The sequence below is a fragment of the Ceratosolen solmsi genome, unplaced genomic scaffold (assembly GCF_000503995.2).
Source record: "Ceratosolen solmsi marchali unplaced genomic scaffold, CerSol_1.0 scaffold10, whole genome shotgun sequence".
Classification (NCBI taxonomy): Eukaryota; Metazoa; Arthropoda; class Insecta; order Hymenoptera; family Agaonidae; genus Ceratosolen; species Ceratosolen solmsi.
The window spans coordinates 26,196,580-26,222,755 of record NW_011948412.1 but is presented as its reverse complement, the minus strand read 5'-3'; the positions used below and the strand labels follow the sequence as shown (position 1 = coordinate 26,222,755).

Genomic DNA, 26,176 nt, shown 5'->3' with positions numbered 1-26,176 from the left:
CTTTCTTCTCCTATTTTTCGTTTCTTTCGACCTTTCTTCTCCTTTACTTTAAAATTCTCTTTCTGTTCCATCTAGACACTTGGGTACAGGAAAGCGAAAGAAATTCCTGACTTGATCGAAGTAAGTTTGTTAATGCAGTGTGTTTCATTAGTGAATGTTTTGTGTGATCAATTTTTAACACAATATATTGCGGGAAAATTTTCGCGTAATATGTGAAATTAGTTTGAAATATAATTTTTATGTAAATTAATTTGGATATCCATAATTAGAACTGCATTAATTGACAATATTTTGAAATTATGCATTCCGTTCTCTGTTGGTACATAAATTATAATTACTTTATACATTCTAATCAAAAATATGTTTCTAGGCCGTCTGCCATTACTCCGTTTATAAACATATTATTGTGATTAAGTGTAGCCTACATTTCTTATACATTACCTTTTAAATACTGTTAAAGATAAAGTATTTCTAATTTGTAATTATTATATATTGACAAAATTTTTAACCATGAGTAAAATAATTTTTCTATGATTTATGATTGATATTTATGATTCCAAGTCTTTTTAATTATTTTATATAAGTTCTTTTACAAGAGCAAATATAAAGATCAATTAAACGTACTATTAAAATCAATACAAACAGGCACATCTATATCTACATACTCGCATAAAAATTTAATATATTGTATATGTTTGTGAATATGTGTAAGTAGGGATTTTAATAAATATTAAATTAAATAACATTAGCCTATATGCATATTTATGGGTGTGATATGCACACACATACACACACACACACACACATATACACATCCATATATGCATATAAATTGTAATGGCCTTTGTGAATTAATAAGTTAAAATTAAATATTTAAAAAATATTTGTAATTCCTTGATAAAGTTTATATTATAATTAAAAAGAAAACAGAAAAAACTTAAGTTATTTATTTTTGTGTACTGTGTTCAATTTCTTTTTTAAAAGTGCATAGTTTAATATTACATAAATTCAATGTCATATTTAAAGTACATATTGCATTAAAAAACTTTTTCTATAGCTATAACTGTTGAAGATTACAAAGAATGGACAGTTCTGAATATGAATTAGTGAGAAATATGACACTGCTTTTCTTTTTTGAGCGTTTGATGGATAAAGGAGGTCCTAGATCTTTGCATGATTTAAGTTGTCAATTTGGTGCTAAGGGCTTCACAAAAGAAATGAGACAAATTGCTGGTGGTTCTCAAAGTGGCCTTAAGAAATTTCTAGCTCAATATCCAGCCTTATTTGAAATTGATGGAGATTATGTCTGCATTAATACTTACCAACCAGTAGTGGAAGAAGATGATGGTACCAAATTGAACAAAAAACGAAATTATGCTCAAGAAGCGGTGGAATATTTTACAAATAAATTGATGCAATATGGAGTGGGAACTGAAGTGCCGATCAAAAGTCTTCTAGGCCATCGATCGCAAGCTTCTCCTGAAGTTAGACATATATCAGGCCAGCATTTTCGAGAATTCAAAGATTTTCTTACAAAATATCCAGATGCATTTGTTGTCACAGATGATAATGTAATTTTAAAACAATATGAAGGTATGAAAGCAGAGCCATTTATAGAATTAGGTATGTGCTCATGTAACTAATTAACAATTTTATAATTATTCTATTCTTACTGAAACAAACTTATTTTCTGTACATAGAACCAGATATATTTATTGATCCAGAATTGACTGCCAGAATTCTGAATTTTTTAGAGAGTTGTGTAAAACAACAAATTTATATTTCAGTCGAGCAATTATTTAATTTAGTTATTGAAAAATTCCCAGAGGCCATGACTATGTTTAAGACTCAACAAGATCTTTCTACATTTCTGAAGATGACACCAAATATTTTTATGGTGCAAAGCAATGTCGTGTCGAGAAAAGTTAAATCATTTGACAAGGATAAAAATTCAGAAGCAGATGATCAAATTGAAAAAAATAAGAGAAAAAAACCTCGTGAGGAGATAGACAAAATTCAATATAATCATTCGCCTGTGAATCGCCAAGTTTTTGTGCAGCCAAATTCCCAATCTGATAGTCTGACTTCCAATAGTTCATCGTCTCAACCAAATTCTTTGACTATGAATACCATTGAAATTGGTAATTCAATTTCACCTCCTGTAAGCCTTCAACAACAAACTTTAAAGCAACGAATCAACAATTTACTTATAAAAACATTAGCTGAAAATACAGAAAGGGATAGAATTTTGCAAAATGCTGTGATAGGTGAAGCCTTAAAATCTAGAGTTTCACAACAAACTAAAGTTGTTAGTAATTTAAGGGATTGTTTGCAAATAGTAGATGATATTATGTATCCCAAAAAGCCAAGTGGGGATGGAAAAATTATAGTTGCACTTGATAGTGAAGGAATCAATGTAGGGCCTAAAGGTAAACTCACACTTTTACAGATAGGTACTATGGCTGGGCAAGTGTATGTGTTCGATTTAATTACTTGTCCAAATCTGATTCAATCTGGTGGATTGCAAAATCTTCTGGAAAATAAAAATATTATTAAAGTACGTTTTTCAAATTATCAATATTCAATTTTTAATGTTATTTTTTATTTAATAATTTAATATTTTATACATAAGGTGATTCACGATTGCAAGAATGATAGTGCTAATTTGTTTTATCAATTTGGAATTACTATTACGAGTGTCTTTGATACACAGGTAAAAATGAAATAATATTTTTAAATAATGCAATGTTATTTTAGTAATAATTTATTTCTTAAAATATCAGAATCTATTTATTTATATTTATATATTAAATTTTCATTTCAGGCTGCACACAGTGTCATAGAATATCAAAATACTGGAAAACCAGTGTATAAAGTAAAGAATGCTAATTTAAATACTCTGTGTGAGTCTTATGGAGCACCGTGCAATTTAGTTAAGGAGCAATTAAAAAATATTTATAAAAGAGATCAACGTTATTGGGCTCGAAGACCATTAACCAGAGATATGATAGTATATGCTAGTAGTGATATTCAAAGTCTTGTGCCTTTAATTTATAATGCCATGTCTAAGTAAGCAAAAAGATTCGATTCATTTTTCTCTTAATAATTTTAAGTTTATTAATGCTTCGTACCTTTTATTAGACTAATAAGACCGGAGATGCAAAGACTATTTACTGAATTATGTGAAGAGCAAATACTGACGCATTTAAATCCAAACGAAGTTAAAACACGTAAAAAGCAACGAAAAATTGAGACTGAAGTCGCAGATTTACGTCGAAAAATGGATGAAACTATTGGAAAAAACATTGTTCTTAGTAATCGGGAAATTAGACTCCTAAGATATTTAGAGCTTACAAAAGGAGAAAAGGAAAAATTAAAAGGCAGTTATAAAGTGGCAAAAAAACTTGAACAATTAGAAAATATAGGCCAGGATAAAAATGACAGCAGTGATGAGGATGATGACGATGATAAAAATGATGAAATTGAATATCCAAGTTCGGATAGCTTTACATCGGAAAATTCCCTTTCTGGTAAATAATATTATTACGAACAATAACAATAATAATCATAGATTTTTATTATTAAAACAATTTTTTAATATAATCCATGTCAATACAGTACTCATAGTATATGAGAATTGTATTTTTTTTTTTACTAAAGAACATTGCTTTTCTTCATTATTTCTATACATTTTTGTTAATGCTCAATATGCATTTATAGTACAACAAATTTTAAAATATACATTGATACTGTATTACGATTATATTACTTCATGTTTTAACTTAATTATACCTAACTTTTTACCAAAAATTGAATTAATATTTATATGGTCTGTAAGTATTAATGATTTCATTTGTTTTTTTAACTTCATATAAATAGTGATGAATTTCGAACCGATTTCTTTATTTTATTATGTAATTCTCTTTTAACTATAAAATTTTAATCTCGACATTATTATATGTAACTAGATTTGAATTTTTCTTATATTTGTGAAATATTCGTTACACTTGTCCTGTGCAACATAATACGGATTACTTTTAGCTTTAGTTTAATCGTAATTTAATGTATACAATACAATTTTATTTAATTGTTTTTTTTTTTATTGTTAGATAATTAAAAATTTTTAATTTCTGCTATAACCGACTCAAATTAAAATACTTTTTCAAGCTTAACTTGACTGTATTTTTATTATATTATATTTATTTTTAATAATTATGTTTTTTATTTCATTTCCTTTTTTTGGTATAGTATTCTTAACTAAAATTGTAGTAATATATTTTCTATACGAATTCAATGTTATATTTTTCTTGATATTTTGCAGAGTTCTCATAGTTTTATCACTTATTTTTTTTAATATAAAATGCTCTACAATTTAAAAAATTTATTTACAGCCATTATATATTCACTTAATATTTATTAAAAATTCTTATGCAAACATTATAGTTTTTTATATAATATACTTTTAGCAAGAAAAAATTAATATTCTGATTAAAAATAGTAATTTTAATAATATTTTGTGTTGCTTATGAAGATAATAATTTTGTTCATATAATCTTGATTTTTATTAAGCATGATTATGGTAGTGTTTAATTGGGAATAAAAACTTTTAGTTTTTCGTTTAATATTTATAAAAATATTTTATAAAATAAAATTTAAAATCTAAAAATATTTTTATTATATAATACGTAATACCGATGTTTTCTGCTTTAATTATATTTCTGATAAAATTGATCTTTAACAATAATAATAATAGTGATAAATTACCATTTGATATAATTATTAATGTATTCAATATTATATAATAATTTTAATAATTAACAATACTCTGTTAGGTGGAATTGTGTCTCCTAGAAGCTTGGAACCACCAAGTTTGATGGAGTCGATGCAAATGGTAGATGAAATTTTATCAGATGGTTTAATGGATGGATTTGATAAAATTGAACGTATAGAGGCTATATTATCTGCAGTAACTGGATCTTCGAGTGATGTGGAAACCTCTGAGAGCACCAGATCTTCGCCAATCAAGTATATGTGTACGTGCCAAGGCAATAAAAACATTTTTCAAAATGAATTTAAAGCGCAATGCAAGGATGTCGCTTGTCAAACCTTTAGCACAGGAGATATAGTTTATACTAGGATATTCTTTGCAGAGGAAGAAGAACAACGTGAAAAACTTCTTAACACACCGAAAAAGCAGGCAGCAGTGGAATCATAAACCATATTAGATAAAGAATATTAAATAAAATTCCTTGGTACAATATAGTGCAATAAGGCAATATAAAAATATATAAAAATTTTCATTTTAATCTTTCAAAAATAACATTAAATTCATGTCGATTCATGAAGTGAAATTAATGTATGATGTACTGCCTTAATCATATTTAATATTGATTCCTAATCATGTGAAAGACTGCTCAATACCCCGAAAAAACACAGGATTAGAGAAAGTTTATATTAGAAAATTCTTCCATAAAAAAAAAATGCAGTTATACAAAAGAATAGGCAACTTAAAAAATATACACCGATTTTATTTATTTCCTATTAATTAAATTAATTTCAAATCAATTTGGATAATAAAATTAATTGAGGCTTTAATATTTTTAAAGTATCTTTACTGTGAAATATGCGTTTTATAAATATAAAGTTTTATTATCAAACACATCAAGATATCTAGAGCAATCAACAATCTAGTAAAAGTGTAAATAATTAAAAATATTAACAAAATATTTCTGGGATTATGAATAGCATCAACATAAATTAAATTTATAATTTAATATTAAAGACATTTCTTTTTATCGCTCTTATGCAGTAACAGAATTATTTACACAATGTTATATATAATGCATTAATTTATATACTGAAAAATAATTGTGAAATAAACATATTTTTAACAAGATGTTTACGAGTTACCATTAACAAATATTCAAATTCATTCTTCTTTAACAAATCTTAAAATCTAAGAATTATGTACATTTAAAAGATTAATTTGTTTATATTTTACAGTTTTAAAGGAAGCACTTAACTTTAAACAACTCGTTCGTGATAGAATTTCATTACTTCCTGACTTATGTTGATACCAATGGCTAATGTGACAATATAGATCAACAATGTAATTGGTATCGCAGCTTGAAGTATTACATGTGTTTTATGAAGTATTTCGACACCTAAATATTTCAATATTATTACACATATTATTTTATATTTTTAAATATGATACCTACTTGCATATCCTAAAAATGTTATGTATACATAATAACTAATTGCAACAAGCCAGAAAGTATTTCCAACAAAAAGAGAAAAGAAATTATCATGACTAATCAAAACTAAAATATAATATTTTATTTTAACTGCCTTATTTTCATAGTTGAATTATTTAAAATTAATTAATACTTACTGTTATACAAAAATAGTTGTACAAAATGTAATATAACTAAAGGTGGAAAGAATGCATTTAAATGAATATCAAATGCGTATCCCCATTCTACATCTTGAGAATGATCAGTACGTAGATACCTATTTGTAATAAACCTGAAAGATAAATTCTGAATTAAAAAATTTAATTTTAATATAGCTTATTTATTTCAATATATTACTCCTATGTATGTAATTTTTGAAAGTTACTTTATTAATTATTGTAGCTAAATTACCAAAATACAGAAGCTACCAAAACTCCCACTCCAATACAGTCAACAAACATGACATATAAAAGCAATTTTATAAATTGTAGAAATCCAAGTCCTAAAACTATAGCAAATCCAATTGATGAAATACACAACCAACACTCAAATAGTACAAAAAATGCAGGATCATCTCTAGCAAATTGCAATTTAGTTTCTGTAATAAAAATTATAAATATTATTTTGTTAAAAATAAAAATTCATTAATACATACGTTTTCGACTTTGAAAGTTTCTATATACTTTTTGTGGAGATGTAAATAAATAAATCATTTGCCATACTGCAAATTCGAAATCCATTTGCTCAAACTTTAACAGTTTCCTAAGATATTTGTAGCATTTTGTTGCTGCTCCAAAACAATCTTGTCTAAAATAACGAGTTGAGAAATAAAATAAAATAGAAAAAACATTTAATAAAATAAAGAATTAAAATTTAAAATTTGATTAGGAATATTATATCATTACAACATTCAAGTGGTGTTATTAGTACACAATTTTAATAAAAATGTAATCATATTCTTCTGCATAAATTATATATAATTATAAAGTATATAATATATATTTATATCATACCTATATGTTGCTGGCATAGGCAAAGATGAGCTTGATCTTATTGATATTGGTGAAGCACAACGACTCACTGGAGGTGACGTGGAATACTTCATTATAATTTATTTTTAAACAAAAAGCAACTATTTTAATAAAATTAAAACAAGCACGTAATGCGCTTAATAAATATTAAATTTTGAGGTTAACAGTATTTATTTTATGGAGTTTATTTTACAAGTTCAGAATTAAATATTAAATTAATTTATGACTATATATTTCTTGATTTTTTTTTATAATTATAAAAATAGAAGAAATGTTATTCATTATTTGTGATTTATAGGCAATTTGCACCGTAATTTTTACTAAGAAAATACAAAATTATTCCATGATTTATACATTTAATCAGGAGTTTGCCATTATTCCTAATTCCAAGTTTCCACATGGTATCATTAGCTACGTTCACAATAGTGAAATTATAAAAAGTGTAATGCTATTTCTGTTACTGTGTGACTTTCATGAATATATATTGAATTCTTAAATATCTTTACACACTAAAAATATATTATTATTAATTTTAATACGAATATAATTTTGAAAGGATATCATCTCTGAAATCAAGTATTCAATAGCAATTAATTTTAACTAATAAAGCTACATCATTTAAATGTTTATACTTTAATAACCAAGATTAAGTCGTGTATTTTTGTTTATTATACTTTTATTTTCTAGACATTTATAAACGCTAAAATATTCATTTTCATAAATAAATTATTAGCTTTTTTCGTTACCATTTTATACCCTGCTAAATTTATATTATCTATTTCAATTAATATATTCTACAAATTCATTTATTTACATTTAATATTAAATATTTTCAGTGTTATGAGGCTTTTGAAGGAGTATAACAGAAATTTTTTACTGTGTACAATATTTATATTATTAAAAGTACTTTTCCATGATGAAAATAGGAAAATTAGGTTCGTTTAACAATAAGTATTTAACATTATATATTTATAAAATACTTAAAAATTTCTAATTCTTTTGTAAAAATATGAACAATAATAAATTTAACCTTACTAAGCAATAAAATTGTAATTGACGTGATGATTTGCAGTAGCCTTTTACGGACAAAGTAATTCATTATTCATTTAAAAAGCTACAGTAGATGCTTATAACAGGTTTAACTTGACGTTCTTTTTAATCCTGAAATTAGTGTCTTGGAATTTTTTTCTCATTTAAACGCATCTTCCCTGCTGTTATTACGGTAATTACGGATTTTTGTTCTCGTTTAAGCTAAGTTATAAATTCTTCAAATATATCAAATGCATTCGAACGTTTTTGCTATAAATAAAGAAATAAATCATTGTTTAAAAAATTTGATATTAATTTAATATTAAACTTTGAAATTTTTACTATGTCGATCAATGACATTATTTAATAACATTAGTCAATTAATTATTACTTTGAATATAATTTAAGAAAAAATCAGCGCACCGACCGAAATAATTTTAACCGACATCAATTATTTCATTGCCTGTAGGATATTATTATTAAATTAAACAAAATATTAAAAATATAATTAATTTAACACTCGACATGTTGAATTTAATAAACGTCATGATTAACGACGTACCTACAATGGAAAATATTACTCCTGCGAATATATATGTCAATGCAAGGGACAGCTAGTAAATGAATGTTATAGAGATGCATTATGTCATTTTCTATGGCATAAATTGTGATTATTGTTTCATACATAGAATTTCTTACATTACCATGATCAATTAAATATTTAATTTAAGGTTAATTAGCGTTCTATCTAAATAAAAAATTATTAAGCGGTGTAATAAGTATAGCAAACGGAGTCTTATGATTTAAACTTTCAACATTTAACTTATTACTTGTGTTTTGCGTAGCAATATATATTGCAAATAAAATATATTTATATTTTCATTTTTTATAATGTATTTTAATGTATTATTATCATGTTGTATTAAAAATATAGAAAAATATGAAGATTTTTTTAAAATCAAATTTATTTTAAATAAAATTTATAATTTTAACAGATTAATATTATTAATAATGATGATACTAATTTTATATTATTTGATCCATTTAATATGTATTTTATTTATAATATAAATAATTTAATTATTTATAAATATTTAATTTTATCAAGTTTTTCAACTTATCAACTTTTAATCTAAACTTTATTTTTTATATTAAAATTAATATTTCAGTGACTGTTATTTGGAATAATTTAAAATTATTAATAATTATTATAAACATTAGTATCAATGACAGTTATAATAAAACTCGCAACATAAACTGTTTTAATAAAATTTTGATGCATCGTACTTACAATGAATGATCAGAATGTTACAACCAAACTCGTACTATAACAAAATAGTTCTTAAAAATTTAATTATTTTTAGTATTCAATGAAGATCATTATTATTAAATATGTAGCTTAGGAAAAAAACTTACTTTCTTTCAATTTTTAATTTTTTGTTTATTTTCATTTTTAATTTAAAAATTACAATATTGTATTTTATACAAAAAAAATAGATATTTATCGGGAATGATAATTTTTTTCAAAATGAATCAATATATTTAATATATATTTAACATATCAATATGTACTTTATGTACGTGTATGTGTATGTTTACGTGTAGCTTTAGAAATATTATAGAATATACATTAAATGAATACGTTTGAATTCTTTGAATATTATTGGCTTATAAAAATAGAACTACAAATACGAAGCAATGGATGTTTTAAAAGATTTTTTAAAATATATTTATAACACTGGTTCAGAGCATTCACAAATTTTAAGTATATATAAAAATATCTGCATAAAAATGAATATTTTATTTGTTATATCAGAAGACGGACAATTACTTATTACAAATAATAATGAAAATATTTTTAATTATATTAATAATTTAGTTCAATTTTAGTCATTTCAAATAATTGTTAGATATGTCTTATATTCATAATTTATATTCTAATAAAAAAAAATAATAAAATTTAAATTAATGTAAAATAATAAATTGTGTTTACATTCGCTTATTATCTTAAGTATATGATTATGATATTTATAATCGATAATAGTATGAATAAGTATTCGATACTCATTTACCTAATATTGAGTAATAAATATTGAGATTTAATACAAATATACATCTAAATAAAATTGTTAGTAATACTATTAATGTTAATATATCTTGTTTAAACAAACTTAGATATTAAACAAACTTAATTTTCACACTAAATATTTAGAACATCATATTATCATAGTAAAATCATAGTAGAACAGTGAGATTTACGGAAGCACAAATTTAGATAAAAAATATTTTTATTTCTTATTTAACTGTATATTCAGCTGTGTATGCTACACAGGGTAAAAGTCAATCGATGAAATCTTTCATATATATTCTTAACCAATTCTGAAAACAAATTTAAAGCAGTTGTGTGGATAGTAATCCTTACATGTTTTAACACTCAAAAGAAATTTGTTATTTAATACAATCGAGAAACTTAATGCAAAGATTTTAACTGTCGTATACATATATAGGAATTAATAAACAATAAGAATTATTAGTCAAACTGAATAAATAATGATTCGCGAACATGAATCGCGTGTTCGTTACTTCATAATTTGATTTATTTCATTTATGCGACAAATTTGGTATATACATAATATATCAAATGGTAATTTTCTTATTTTATGCAACTACGTAAATAATATTGTATAGTACGAATAGATATCAAAGCCAAATGTTTTTTTTTATAGATAAATATTATAATGTGTAATTACTGTAATTTCATTAATTAATATTTTATGGTTGAAAGATATTACAAAAAAACAAATAATATGATTGGAGAAAAATAAATTATAAAATAATAATATTAATAATAAAAAGATTTGTTAAAATGAAATTTATTTTTTAAAGCTAGTGGGAAACTTGTAGAAATATTACGAAAGTTGTATTCGCAAATATTATCTGTTATCTGTTCTTTCACATGCACACATGCATCTAATTATCTATATAAATATCTACAAAACTAAAGGAATGTAGATGCAAAGCATTCGTATTCATTTAAAAGTGTGAAAATGTTATTTTTATTAAGAAACAAAATTAGGTGCTTGAAAAGCTAACTCAATAATTTGAATAGATATTATGACCTTTTTTTGAAATTAAGCAATTAGTTTTTAATATTATACGACAGAGATATATACTAGCGATTTACGACAAGTATAAATGTAAGTAGAGATCAGAAAAAACTTTCTGCTTTTTCACGCAATCTCGCTTAATCAAAGTTGTTTGGAATTCCAATCACCCGGTGGTCCAAGGACCAAGATGTTTGGATTAGACCATATCCACCATTTTACTGGTGGAACAGTATGAATAAGTGGGAGCTTAATGCTTCAATTCAGTAATCAACACAATTGCTTTTCGTGCTATTTATTGAGTTTTAATTTGCAAATACAGAATTATGATTCTACGTTGGTAGTGAGAATCGTTGGGATTTTGCTGTTCTTTAGTGGATTTTTCACGTAGGGGTATCATGCACTGCAAGTTGAGGTTGAAGGTTGTAAATCTCCGGGTCCTCTTGGTATAGTGCGCTTGGTGGAAAATTACTACACTGAGAAGTGAAATGTCGTAAATGGTGTTTTAAATGCGAGTCTCCTCTTGATGTATAAATATAAATTATTTAATACATCAGGGTATCTTGATAGTGCGCGCTATGGCACTTATCGAGATTTAGCATGCAGTGGCGTCTTGGAGCAGATGTAGTAGACGTTTGACTCATTAATTTAAATGCAGTGGTGCAGTGGCGTCTTGGAGAAGATTTAGCAAAGAAGTTTTGGCGCCTTGATCCAGAGTAGAGAAATAGAATGTAGTGACGTCTTAATGCAGCGTGTTTCCTCCTAGGTAGCTCAAGCAAGTAAGTAAGCTTCGACGCGTGTTTGCTTTAAATATTCAAGCGAGTTTGATCATCTGGCAACAATGGGCAAGTGTTGCTATGCGCAGAATTGTACAGGACTTCGAGACTAAAACTGTAGAAGTTTCGAGAATTCTACGAAAGCAAGCCTTAGACGGTGGAAACTAGATAAACATTACAGTATGTTCGCAAGCAAAAGCTTTAGAATGATCGAGAAATTTCGGAATCAATGTTAACGATTTCGCGAGCTATAACGATTATAATTTTCGGAGAATTAATTTTTTTGGAAAGTGCTCTAATCCTGAACAGAAGTGATGGTATTTAATTTTTTCCACTTGCTATTTTAAGTTAGCATAGTAATGTTCTTAAAACTTAAAAACTATTTACCACTCTTTTTTGGAATTATTTTATTATTTTTTTATGAATAGTCAATTAATAATATTCAAATAATGATAATTTAAGAATTAAATATTCGTTGTTAAACGAATAACTAACCAATAACTTGTTCGATAGATATTTCCATATGAACATTTTGTTTCATATGAAAATTTCTTATGAAATTATTTGAAAAATATAATATATTTATGTAACGGTAGCTTTAATAATTTCAACAAAGTAAATTTTCTTTTAAATATATATTTATACTGTTAATTTTATTTACATTAAATTTTTATACTTTATCTTCTACAGACTATAATATACTTTTGCTTTCGAATTTATTATTAAGATATCAAAAATCTGTACAATAATCGGTAATACTTATTCTTTAGTATGTACAGCTACTGTCGAATATGCGATCTAAATTTGTTGTGTTATTCTTTAAAAAACAGTATTTTCTAAACATGTTGAATAATATTATAAAAGTTAAAAATAATAAGTATTATAAAATAAGAAACTAAAAGTTACAAAATAAAAATTTTATTTTACTTCATAGTCATTAATTAATTCGTTAATAGTCGCAGCTTCTAGACAATAAAAAAAATTCACTGAAAAAGAGTTTGAAAAGGCTTGCGAAATTAATAAGTATTATTGTATTCAAATATTAAATATTTAATTACTTCAAAAATTTTTTTATAATATATAAGAAAAGATCTTTTATAATATAGATATTTCTAATACATTGTTAAAACACAATGAGGACAGAAGAGTGTACAACAATCAAATAATGTACGATAAGCTTGATGCATAGGAGCTTTAAAAAAAAAACGCAATCCTCGGTGAATCTTTTATTGAATTTCAATTCAAGAATATTGCAGCTACTCAATATCCATTTACGCAATCACGTTAACAGCTTCTCAGTTTAACGTAATCCCTCTCCTCAAGAAGCCTTCACTTATCCCTTTTCCAGCATCATTCGTCAGGCATAATGCAGCTTAAGACTGGTGTGTTGAAGAGCTTGCAGACACATCCTCATCGGGGTAAGCACAGGTGAACCCAAGGAAATGACTCGCACCTTCCTTAGCACTGATAAAGCACATTTGCCTTGCGCTGCATTGTTCATTGGCGCAGGGATTAACGAAATGTTTCTGCTTAGACGGATGAACGAGGCGTATGGCCTTGACGATGAGCCAGTCGTAAATAACTACGTAGGTACTATCATTGGCAATTTGCTCAGGCCCACTTACATTGATGCTGACAATGGTGTGCCAGGTTTCGTCATATATGAATAGCTGCGAGTCATAGAAGGTAATACTTGTCATTCCCAGAAGATTGTACACCTTACCTAGTTCATTCTTCAGGACTACCCGTCTTTGTGTGCCATCATAATTTGCACTCTTTATTTGATTAAACGATTGATCGGACCAATAGACGCGCTGCATGTCAAGATCGAGAGTCACCGCTGATATAAAGTACACTGATTGTTCGACTATTGCTTTCGACGATGTCCCGTCCATGCTCGCCCTCATCAGCTAATGAAATGAAAAAATTAAATCTTTTATTTTCGATTTTCAGATACTTAATTTAAAGGTACATTCTCATTTTGGCATTATGGGTCAGTAAATTACACGACTTTATCATAAGAACAAGAAAGACAATATGAAATTTTTTATTAGTCTATTACATTCCTTTTATTCTAAGACTTATAAATCTTATATATACAAAATATGTAAACTTACATATTATCACAGTTTTATTAAGAGCGATATTCTTATTGAGATAGAGTTTAGTGTCTTTGTGTTTAATGAATATTATTATGCTTTGTACTTTCATCGAATTTTTCTGTATTTCAAACATTATTTAGTGTATATAATAGTATTATGATATATTTGAAATACTTTCAGCAGAGTGTATGTTATATAAATTAAACAAACATTTACACAACCATTTTTAATACAAATTTTTGTATTAAAATTACTTATTGTTATAAAACCTTTTAAAATGTTAAATGATAAATACTGTTTGCTTAAATTTCTGAAATAATTAATGTCAGAATAAAATAATAAAATAATCTTATACGGTTATTAAAGTACTTGACATGAACATTACTACATATATAACGAGTTTTTCTACGATTCTACGATTCAACTACGATTTCAATTGATAAAGTAAAGAAAAGTTTATTTACTTACATATTCATTTACATTTGCAATAAATATTGACAATGGCTCATTTAACATAAAATACACAAATATTTTTAATATTTAATAAATTAATTCTAAGAAATTTTAGATTTATATTTCCTGTGTGTCCATTTTATATTAGTATATATATATATATATATATTTATTTATTTATTTATTTATACTACGACTAAATTTTGAATCAACCATTCGACTATGTTCTATTAGTACCTACCCTCGTATCATCTGCTATAAACATGTATCCTTGGTTGGGATCCAGCTCAATATTTAAGGGATTGTGAAGGAAAGGCTTGAACGTGACACTATTTCGACTGTCATTAAGATCGAAGACGTGGACGGTGTTGCCGATAGTGTCAGTGACGTACAGCTGATCCGTGATGTAATCAACGGCGATCGACCGGGGTTTCCAGATTAATGGGCTACGCTCGACGAAGGTCCTCTTTTTGAAGGACTTGAGGGATTTGTTATTGAGTGGTCGAAAGTAGATACTTCCGGTCGACAAATCGCTCCAGTACATTTGGTCCCGAACAAAGTGGTAATCCAATCCCCCGATGTTCTCCGATCGCTCGATCATCCAGCGGATTGAGCTCGTCAAATTCAAGCGACTTACACCTTGTGACTCGGCTATTAGTAATTGCGGGATGAAGGTCGTGCTTGACTCTGATATGAACATCTCTAAGTTACAAAGTATACGGTTAAGAAAAGATTTTTCCCTTGCTTTTTATGGAAGCATGAAATTTACGATTTGGTGCTTATACATTGTTTTTTACAGTTCAAGATGTAAGAATACGATGTATTTTTTGCTTATTACTTAATAACATTCTTAAAGACAGTTGAACTGAAATAGTTGTCTAGGAACAACTTGTGCGTTGTTATTTACCCCAGTTGATAGTTCAAAAATCGAATTTCAAATTTTTCAGATTTTAATTTGAGTAATATTGAGCACAATTATTTACGTTATATAATAATTGCAATCACGTTATCAAATGATCTTACATTTATTTTGGTTCAAGCAGCTACTTAATTAATAAAATTTATTGCACTGACGTATATAGACAAAAATCTATTCAATGGCGTTCAAAAGATGTTTGGTTTATATTTTATACTGATTATTTATTTGTCATTAAAATGATTTACACGTTTTTAAATACCATAAAATCTTAAACTAAGTATGTTATATAGGTAATGTCTTCTTAAAAGTTAACAAAAATAAATGATGTATTTCTTTATTACTTGATGCAATACAGGTACTTAAAGCAATGTAAATGCATTTAATTCCATGCTACACGTGTCATTATTAAAAATTTATTATTAATAATTAATTATTAAAAACACGTACATTATTAAAAATAATTTTCTTATAATTTATATAAATTAATTTGATTGTTCTTACATTATTTTATAAACACACTAATGAATATTAAATAAAATTCAGCCAGGACTAACAAAAGCTTCAACTTTATAGTTTCACAAATTTTCATCACTTTAAAATATTTAAATGTAAGCTTACTAATGTATATTTAATTGTCGACATAATTATTTTTCATATATTAAAAAATAACATTTTCATAATGAAGCACAGATTTACTTACCATCCATTTGATCTATTCTTGATTGAGCAATGTTAGCAACTTCATAAGCAAATTGAGCGATTGGATTTTCTAAGAACATAAACATATTATTTATAATAACAATATACAATATTTAAAAATTCTTGATTATAAGCAATACTTATGTCTATAAGGGGTTTATGTGCTCCTTTGTGAAATACACATATAAACTCACATATTTACATATAGTATTTATAAATTTTACAATACTGAATTAAGAAGAAAAATATAAATTTATTAATAATTTTAACCAGGACTGATTGTTTTATATTATTTATTTTTATACTAAAACATTGTAAAATGCGTATGGAGACAATACATTTATCTATCACTAACATTTTTGAATATTTGAATATCTATATAATTATTTAAAATATTTAAAATTTATTCTATTTGTATACAAACTATGTGTGCGAATTTTTAAAATAAATTATAAATACCAGTATGAATATAAAATATATTTATATTTTTTAATAATATAAGAAAAATAAGAAAAATAATATAAAAAAAAATGTGTTATTTATCGATGTTAAAATGTGGTCGAGAAATTGTTTTATCCTCTTTTGTATATTGTATCTTTAATCATAAAGTTACAATATACAGTTAATTCATTTCTTCTGCAAATATTTCAATTTCATAAATAAATATTAAAACTATTTTGAAAACACTTATCTTACCATCCTCTTGTATTTCTTCGGAGTAGTCTGAATTATATGCTAATACATTATTTGTATAAAATACTGTTACGAATAAAATTCCAAAGCTTGGAGGCTTCATTAGTTATCGCCTGAAATTAATACATTAATTTTTTTTTTAATAATGTATTTTTAAACCACAGAACTTAAAGCAAAGTATTTATTTCTATTAACTCTTAAATATATACCTACAAGTAACATAGTAAATAACAAAATTAATTTCATGATAAATATATATATTCACATGTAATGAAAATTAAACATTTGAAACTTAATAATTTTGGAAAAATAAGTATTCTATTGTAATGAGTGATAAAAAACATGTATTCGTAAAAACATATAATTAATTCAATTTTAAATACTGCAAACATAAAGATGTTAATTTAATATGTATTGATTTAATTTAATTTAATTATAAATTACACTATATGGAATTTAGGAACAATATTTCTAAAATTTATTTTAGGATGTATACATTATAATTTTCCTGATACAAACCGTAAGGCTCAGCAGCTGTTAAAATTATGTTAGTTTCGTAAATAACAAATTAAACGCAATAATAGTGTTAAAACACAAATAATATTTATATTTAATGAAAGCCCGTATATATGTTAGCTATTTTTTAATTGCTATTTTTATATTTTATTCACTGTTTACATATATTGAATATAACATTAATACCTTACATGATACATACTAGGGCTTGATACATACTAATTGATTTTATTTTTAACTTCTTTTGGTATTATATTAACGAAAATTTCATTGAATAATGCGAACATACTATTACTTAAATTCTCAAACAAAGTTTGTTAATTCAGCTAAATAATATCTCTAAATCATTGTTTTAGATTATGTACAATATTACGTAATTAAAAGTATTTTCTATGAAAGCAAATTACGCCAGTAACAAAATAAATATATAATAATAATATAATAATAATATAATCATAATAATAATGTTTTATTGTTATTATTATTATTATATATTTCCTTAAAATATTATTTTTATTATAATATTACTAATTCAATTAGGAATCTTAAAATTAAATTCAATTAATTTTGTTATATTACTATTTTTTTAGGATCTAAGAAAAATTTAATAAATATCATTTAAATATTATAAATATATATTTGAATATAAAGTAAGAAATTAAAACTTTTAATAATGAAACAATAATGGAATATAATTTAATAAATTTCATTTTTAATATTATATACACACATGTGCTTGAGTTAATTAACAGGATTTGTCTTGTTAATAATTAAAAAGTACTTATGTATATAATAAATTTTACGAAATTTTAAAATTATGTGTATGCTGAAAATCAACTATATTCTTATTTAATTTTTTTTTATGACCTTTACATTTTGCACATTTGTATTAAATTACAAAAAAGTGCTTTTAACAAACATATATTGTATTATAAGAATAAAGTTTAGATAAAAATAGCTTCAAAATTTACATTTATTTGGTAAAAATAACTCTTATTCTACGATAAAAATTGCCTTTTAAAAAATATCGTCTTTATAAGGATAAAATATCAATACATATTGGAAATAAGATATTGAATAGAAACTAAATCTTAAGCCATAATTAAAAAATTAATTTGTTGATAAATTAGAAAAAATCGGTAGAAAGTATAATGAATATTTTCATTTGCATAGAGATTATTAGTTTTCGATATTTTACATAAATAATATTATAAATTTATGAATATTACCTTTTAACAACTATTTTGAAATAATCTGATAACGTTTAATACTTTTAATTTTGAGAACTAAATGAATTTAACAATCGAATCATTTTCATATATATTGAATTTGACTCCACAATGATAACGATGTATTTATAAGATTTAATATATTCAAGATTATTCATTAAAACAATAATTTAGAAATTCTATGATAACAAAATTTGTTATTTTGCAATTTATAATTATAATACTTTATTAAAATAATGTGGTATTTGAAACAGACTTTGTTTTTTGAAAATATGCTAATAAGAACTATTTTCGGTTCATTATACAGACAAACTAATACAGCTGAAATAATAGACATTTTTATTAAGTTAATCTATTTAATAGCAATAATTTTGCATCTTTAACGATTAATTATAATTAGTTTTTTTTTTACAAAAAAATACATTAACATTTTTATGAAGTTAAATATAATATATAATTGAGTTTGATTTGTACATTTTTTTATATTATCACTACAAAAATTCTTGCTAAAACTTGAAATGACTCTCTATAATAACATTTTCGAAAATAAATAAAAATATTTGTAATCAACTTTCATTGAAAACATAAAAAAAGCACCCGAAAAGATGATTACATAAAAACTTTTTACTTAAAATACAAATACTTTAGTTTTGTTTATGTTTCAATACGATTAATTTTTTAAGTATCCATCGATTTATAAGAATTTTTATAAATAGAATAAAATTCTTATATATTTTTCTTTCGATAGTAAAATTAATCTGTTATATTTATGTGATTTGGGAAATTAAAAATATTCTTATTATTAAACTTCTTTCAGTTTCATGCGACTATAATTTATATTGAAAATAATATAGAATCGGTTACTAGGCAAATTATTGTGTCGTTTGTACTGTTTAAACATTTTTTTAATTGTATTTGTTAGGGATTTATTACTTAAAGTTCTTTGAAAATCATTAATGCATTATATATTGCTTATTAAAAAATATATTATTTATCGAAATTTTATTACCAGCTTTATGTATAATTATTGGAAACATGCACATCTTCATATTTTGAGGATTAATTTATTTAAATTATGGAACGATAGCGACATTAGTTGATTAAAATCTGTAATTTACTTAACTTACGAATTACAAAATATGGCCAAATAATGGCCGAATGGCAACATTAAGTATTTTGAATAATTTATCTATGTAAAATATTAAATATGATATTTTTGTATTTTTATATTGACATTTGTTTCATCAATACAATAAGGTGAATTTCATTGAAACAAGTGTTTCAAGAAATTGTATATAATAGTTTTATTATACATTATCTAAAACTCAATAAGTTTTCTTTTTTTTTTTGTTATTACATATATAAAATCTAAATTTATACGAATTTGAGTTCACTAATGCAATTGAATTATTCATTACTTAAATTGTTTATATTATATTGTACTTGGAATAATTTTTGGAGAATTTAATAGTTATTGTCTAGCCTACATGAGTATAAACTTTTAAGTAGGTCTAATTTCAAATTGTACTGTTATGTACAATAGAAAAAAGCTTTAAATAATATAATATTATTCATCATAATTTTTTTTTTTTTTGGCGAGGACATTTATTATTTAAATATCAAAGTATGTTAATGAAAAGGTATTAGCTTCCTTTTATAGTTTTCAATCTTTATGCGTATATTATATTAAAAAGAAATTCTTCTATCCGTAATTAGACTCGGATATATGAAAATATTTTTGATTACAAATGTAATGAAATTTTTGCAAAACTCATATTAAATTGAATTTAATCTTCGAAAAAAAAAAAATAATAATAATAATATATTTTATAACTACGTACACTTTAGAATTCTTCAAGTCGCTTATTTGTTTCAAATATAATATTTCCATTTCATTTATAATCAGAATTTAAAATGAGAAGAATTAAGGAAGTCAATAAACAAAAAATAATTGATTCAAATGTATATCATCTAACAGTTATCATTTGTTCAATATCCTGTAAATTCCCAATACATAAGCACTTGAATTTACAAATTTATGAATCTCTCAAAAATTTGGTCAGGCGCATTTCGTTTCATAACGCCTGCATTGTGAATCAAAGTGGATTTTTAGTCTTTTTCTGGCATTTATAAGAGACACTGCTGCAAGGCAGGAAGGGTGGTTCCTCTATCCGGTTATCGATACAAGACTTCCGGTCATTGCCCAACTTCTCGCCGTACGGACAGGCACAACGTCCATGCAGTCTCAAAGTGTTATTGTGATTGGGCGACGTGAGACAGAATTTCTGACAGGAATGACCAGTTGCGCAAGGATTATTGTTGTCGATCTTTTGGAAATCGCGTCCAAAGATCTTAATACTGCTGAGGCTGTCCACTGGCCCAATTTCTAACCGATCGATCTTGTGAATGGGCCTGTTCCTGTTGAGATGTATGACATCAATATTGGAGCCAGTAGTTATGAAGACCATATTGTTGTGAACGACTAAGTCGGTTAAGCGTTCCAAGCGTTTCGGCACTATTATATCCTGAATATCTTCACCGTACAGATTCGAATGACGAATTTGAACATATCCCAATGGATCCATTGATCCCTAAGATAAAGATGAAAAAGTATTTATTGAAGAAATTATTTTGAACAGGGGTTTTTCCGTTCTTACTAATTATTATTAATCGCGATGGACACTTAATTGTCTTAAAAGACGTATGTTCACTTTAAAGTGTTTATAAAGAAATTTTTGAAATAAATAAATATAAATAATATAAAATCATAAAAATATCTTTTCTATGCTGGTATCGTAAAACGCAATTCTTCTAAACTTTTAAATAAATCATAATCTAATTTAAATAAATCATAAATCATAATCCCTTACACAATTGTCGATCCAATATACTCTATCATCGGAATAGTCAATAGCCAATCCATCAATGCAATTTGACATTTGTAATGTGATGATAACGGTGAGGCTTGAACCGTCTAGCGCCATTCGACTGATGATATCGCCATTATCAGTCGTCTGGGAGAAAAAGAGGTAACCCTTACTCGGATGAATCACGATATCTCTAACCAAATCCGTTACATTGTCGATGAGGATCTTGCTATATGAAAAGCTTGCGGTATTCAATACACTAAGAGTCGTCATGTCGGCATAATAGTAAGTAAAATAGTAAAGGTTTTTAGTTATCCAGTCGTAAGTGAATTTGCCAACGTTTTTACTAAGTAGATCGGGCAACATGATTATGTCCTCCTTGGAGTCTAACTTGATCTTATGCAGCTGATCTTTTGGAAAAACACTACTGTAGTATATTTCTCTGTTCTTGGCATCTAAATCTAATGTACTTCCAGCTCCAACTTGGAAATTGGAGGGATTGATTGCATCTATGAAAGTATTCTCTTTGGCATTCATGATCACGCCTCGTAAGTAACTTGACTAATAAAGACAAATTAAATATTAGTAGTAAATGAGCATTAAAAATTTTCAACACATTAATTTATAAATAAAGATGTATACACATACACACACGCACGCGCGCACGCACACGCCCATACGCACACACGCATACACACATATACCCAGAGACAATAATTACTAACGAATTATTCATGGTTTTGATAATAATAAAGATTTTACATAACATAATTAAGTAAATGCACTAGTTTAAATCACGATACTAACAACGACAATCAAATTGATAAATAATTAAATTTAATATACTTTACTCATTGGTAACCTATTCTTTATTTTTAACGGCAAAAACTGTCCTTCTAATAAGTGCTTACATTTATTTAAAGCATTATTTCCATTAGGAATATGATAGCATAGAAACATTTAATAATAATGCGATAATTAATTTTACCAATGTAAACAGAAGCATATCTTCCACAGGAACACAAGATTTGTTGTTTACACTGATCTTGTAACCGATATTGCAAGTGCATCTATATTGGTAGCTGTTTTTGGACGAAATGCACACCTGCTCGCATCCTCCATTATTTCGTGCACACGGACTTTTCCGCGGTTGCAATTTATTCTTACAGCTGATTCCTTTGATGGCCATTAGATTTTTACGGAATTCTTGACTTGTATCTTGATTTAGATCTATTACAATGGTGTTCTATATAAAAATACCCATTTAAAATCATTAGTACTTATGTCAATGTGTAGTTAAATATAATTAAATGTATACGTATTTAAAGCGAGTTGTAACCCTATGATTAGGTAACATTGTGAAGAATTTACACATGGAAATAACAAGCTTATTTCAAATTACTGTTCATAATCTTATCAGAAAAGCATGAATTTTAATTAAAACGCTACTTTGAAATGTTATATATGTTTCATAGGTTCGCATCTTTACATTAAACGTTTATGAGATAGCATAATATTGACATCCGTAAATACAGTTCAGATGCAAATACTCGCGACTTTGTTATCGAACTCAAAGGGAAAAACAATTTTCTCAACTTTATTCAAGTTATCAGCCCAGTACAGCTTGTTATTGAGGAAAGTGAGCGAAGCCTGAGTCTGGAAGCCCACTTGCTCCGAGTCCCTGCGGTAATGAATCTGCCTGTTCTGGCCTTGATAGTCTAAACTCTCGATTCGCCGGGTCTGCGAGCTCACCCAATAGACCCGCTTACCCTCAACGTCGAGAGTGAAGTCAGTCACACTGATAGGGATGCCGTACGATTGTTGAATGTCGTCGTTGGAATTGCTGGACAATTCTCTGTAGATGTCACGCCGGTTTTCGCCGTCCAAGTCCGTTCTGAATATCTGCGATAAGCTTAAATTTTATGTTGGAAAGAAAATGGTGCTTGACTAATAATTGAGCTGGCCAAATTTGATTGTGATTTTTAAAATTTGGAAAAAAAATAGTTGCTTGCTTATTTGAATTGGTATATTGGATAATTAGATGTTGTTTATAAGGTGGTTGGTTATGAGTTTAAGTGTACGCTAAACTTTGACGTGTTTGGGAAAGCAGATGCTAAAAAGGTTTAAACTGTGGGAAAGGATTGATTATGGAATATTTTGTGAAATTAAGAAAAAAATATTTTTTATATTAAAGTAAGATTATTTTTGTTAACTTTAGTCTGTTACATAAAATTATATAAACTTATACGTTATTTGGTAAATGATAACACTTTAATCTTAATCTCGCAATATTCAGGATATCTCACTATTATTCACCTTAAGAAATTATTATTAGCAAGTTACAAGGCAAATAGCGTTTAATCATACGAAAGAAATATGCTTAAATAAAAATATCTTTTCATTCCTTAAATTTGAAATTTATTATATTATTTTATTTACTATTTCAAAGACACGTGTGCATTTATTCTCTTTATATTATTTTATTTTATTTTTGTAACCCCATCAAAAATATAGTTAACTGATTATAATTTACGTATAATAGAATTATGGCTTAAAATGAGATTAAATTAACAATTTATAAAAAGATAAAAGTACAATTAATATTATTAATATCTTTCGAAAATAATAAGAAAATAAAAACAAGAGTGGATTCCCAAGCACATATTATATTACGTGCTATTATAAATATTCATCTAATACAAATAACATTATCTCATCTGTTTATTCGTGGTAATCACGCAATTATCTTTAAATAGTTTTAATTTCCGTTTCGATCTCGTATTCGTAAAATCCGTTACACAAAGAAATTTAATTATTTCCTTTATAAAAGTTTTTTTTGAATTAGCAATAACTTTTGCAATTAAATATTACAATTCCAATTCAATTTAATAAGCAAAAGTAAATGAAGACAAGATAACAAAACATATCAGATATATATATATATAAATATATTCTATATAAAAACCTATTCAGGACTTCGTACATGCTCAAATTACAACCAATCAAAGATTAATATTAATTAAATAAACAACCATTACCGTATATTTATCAAGCAGGAATAAGTATCCCTCATATGCGTCGATATCGATTTTCACGATCTCGACGACATTCAATCCGATGACAATGGCGTGATTGTTTCGCACAATGTCCCAGAGATGTACTGTGCCGGAGAAGCTGTCGAGGACATAAAGCTTGTGGTCGAAGGGATCGAGGGCAATGCTGTTGGGCATCCACGAACCTTGTTTATCGATAATCAGCTTTGGCTGCAAGACCTCGGGCGCAATGGTGTTCACCTGCCTGTTGTTCAGGTCGCTCCAGTAGAGGACATCGGTATTGAGGTCGTAGTCTAGGCTGATTGGTAAGGGTGACCTAGCCAGCAACTCACGATTCGTGAAATCAGGGTCGTACTTTAATATCATCGAGCCCTGAGCTACGATCAATTTTCCGTCGAAGATGCTACCTTTAAAATTTACGCAAGTTTAGTATTTTGTCACGCTTGAACGTAAGTTGATTTTCCACATCGAATCGGGCGATTATTACCGCGTTTTCCCCAACTAAAATAACGGAAAAATTGAAGACCTCAGCTCGTGGTCTCCTACTTTTATCTTCCCAAGTTTTAGCACAGTTTCTAAGCTACATTCTTAATTCGTTGGCTATACAGAGCAAGATTTTATTTCAACTCGTATAAATAATCTCTAAAATAAATTTAATAAGTAAATTAATTATTAAATAACTAAATAATATGATTATGTTGTTACTCCAGTGTTGCAATTAGGACATGTCGCATTTGTTGAAAATAAAAATAAAAAATACCAATAATAATGCAGCTTTAAAATCTGAGCTACGAATATAATTAATTTATGTTACGATTGAGCGGAACAAAAGCACAGATTACAATTAGCATTTTGACTTACTACATCTTTCTGATATTGCGGTGTATACGTTCGCAATTAGAATGGCAATAACAAGAAAAGTCGCCTCTACCCGCAAATTTATCTTAAAATTATCCATCTTCTTGCCGATTTTTATCTCTTTTCTCAACTTTCCTAAAAATATGATTAAGAACGTTTTAATGAAAGGAAGATGTGTGTAACCTTCCGTTAGATAAAAGTCATTTTTGCAATTCTAAATATGGAAATTCGTACAATGACTTCAAATACATGTGCTTCATTAAACATTAATAAAAAATTAAGAAAATAATATTGTGCAATTACATTTAAACAAATTCAATATCCATGAAAATTATTGATGAATATAATTCCTCGTCGCATCTTTGATATTTTGAATGTAAAAGGAATTTTATACTATATTTTAAGGTGCGGTGTCATTGCTTAATTTTCTAAAGAAGGTCAAACCATAAACCGTAAAAATATTTGCTAACGGAGTAAAAGTTACAAGGCCCGAATAACTAAAACCAAAAAAAAAAAACAAAAAATCCCGTATTCATTTGACTTACCGATGAGAATTACTTACTGTCACTATCAAGCCAAGGGAATAACTGCGCTCCTGCTCCATACCTCTC

The 26,176-nt window shown here is 26.3% G+C and overlaps 4 protein-coding genes across 4 annotated transcripts; 1 reads left to right on the top strand and 3 right to left on the bottom strand.

Moving 5' to 3' along the window:
- Nucleotides 1-2: 2 nt before the first annotated feature.
- On the top strand, nucleotides 3-5,333 carry egl (Egl_like_exo domain-containing protein). Its single transcript, XM_011501111.1, has 7 exons — nucleotides 3-120; nucleotides 1,058-1,623; nucleotides 1,701-2,557; nucleotides 2,633-2,713; nucleotides 2,825-3,069; nucleotides 3,142-3,530; nucleotides 4,833-5,333. Exons 2-7 carry the CDS (start codon nucleotides 1,083-1,085, stop codon nucleotides 5,213-5,215), a joined length of 2,496 nt encoding a protein of 831 aa, XP_011499413.1. The 5' UTR covers nucleotides 3-120; nucleotides 1,058-1,082; the 3' UTR covers nucleotides 5,216-5,333.
- Nucleotides 5,334-5,903: 570 nt separating this feature from the next.
- On the bottom strand, nucleotides 5,904-7,399 carry Unc50 (Unc50 RNA binding protein). Its single transcript, XM_011501101.1, has 6 exons — nucleotides 7,250-7,399; nucleotides 6,892-7,043; nucleotides 6,648-6,834; nucleotides 6,395-6,528; nucleotides 6,222-6,323; nucleotides 5,904-6,164 (listed from the first exon to the last, which is right to left on the bottom strand). The coding sequence occupies exons 1-6, from the start codon at nucleotides 7,339-7,341 to the stop codon at nucleotides 6,025-6,027; spliced, it is 807 nt and encodes a 268-aa protein (XP_011499403.1). The 5' UTR covers nucleotides 7,342-7,399; the 3' UTR covers nucleotides 5,904-6,024.
- A 6,120-nt stretch (nucleotides 7,400-13,519) lies between these two features.
- Nucleotides 13,520-17,159, bottom strand: LOC105363407 (low-density lipoprotein receptor-related protein 6-like). The gene is made up of 4 exons (XM_011501090.1): nucleotides 17,046-17,159; nucleotides 16,351-16,419; nucleotides 14,973-15,433; nucleotides 13,520-14,086 (listed from the first exon to the last, which is right to left on the bottom strand). The coding sequence occupies exons 1-4, from the start codon at nucleotides 17,143-17,145 to the stop codon at nucleotides 13,550-13,552; spliced, it is 1,167 nt and encodes a 388-aa protein (XP_011499392.1). The 5' UTR covers nucleotides 17,146-17,159; the 3' UTR covers nucleotides 13,520-13,549.
- Nucleotides 17,160-20,376: 3,217 nt separating this feature from the next.
- Nucleotides 20,377-25,146, bottom strand: LOC105363399 (low-density lipoprotein receptor-related protein 2-like). The gene is made up of 5 exons (XM_011501078.1): nucleotides 24,693-25,146; nucleotides 23,251-23,556; nucleotides 22,643-22,900; nucleotides 21,658-22,215; nucleotides 20,377-21,378 (listed from the first exon to the last, which is right to left on the bottom strand). Exons 1-5 carry the CDS (start codon nucleotides 25,071-25,073, stop codon nucleotides 20,884-20,886), a joined length of 1,998 nt encoding a protein of 665 aa, XP_011499380.1. The 5' UTR covers nucleotides 25,074-25,146; the 3' UTR covers nucleotides 20,377-20,883.
- Between the last annotated feature and the right edge of the window lie 1,030 nt (nucleotides 25,147-26,176).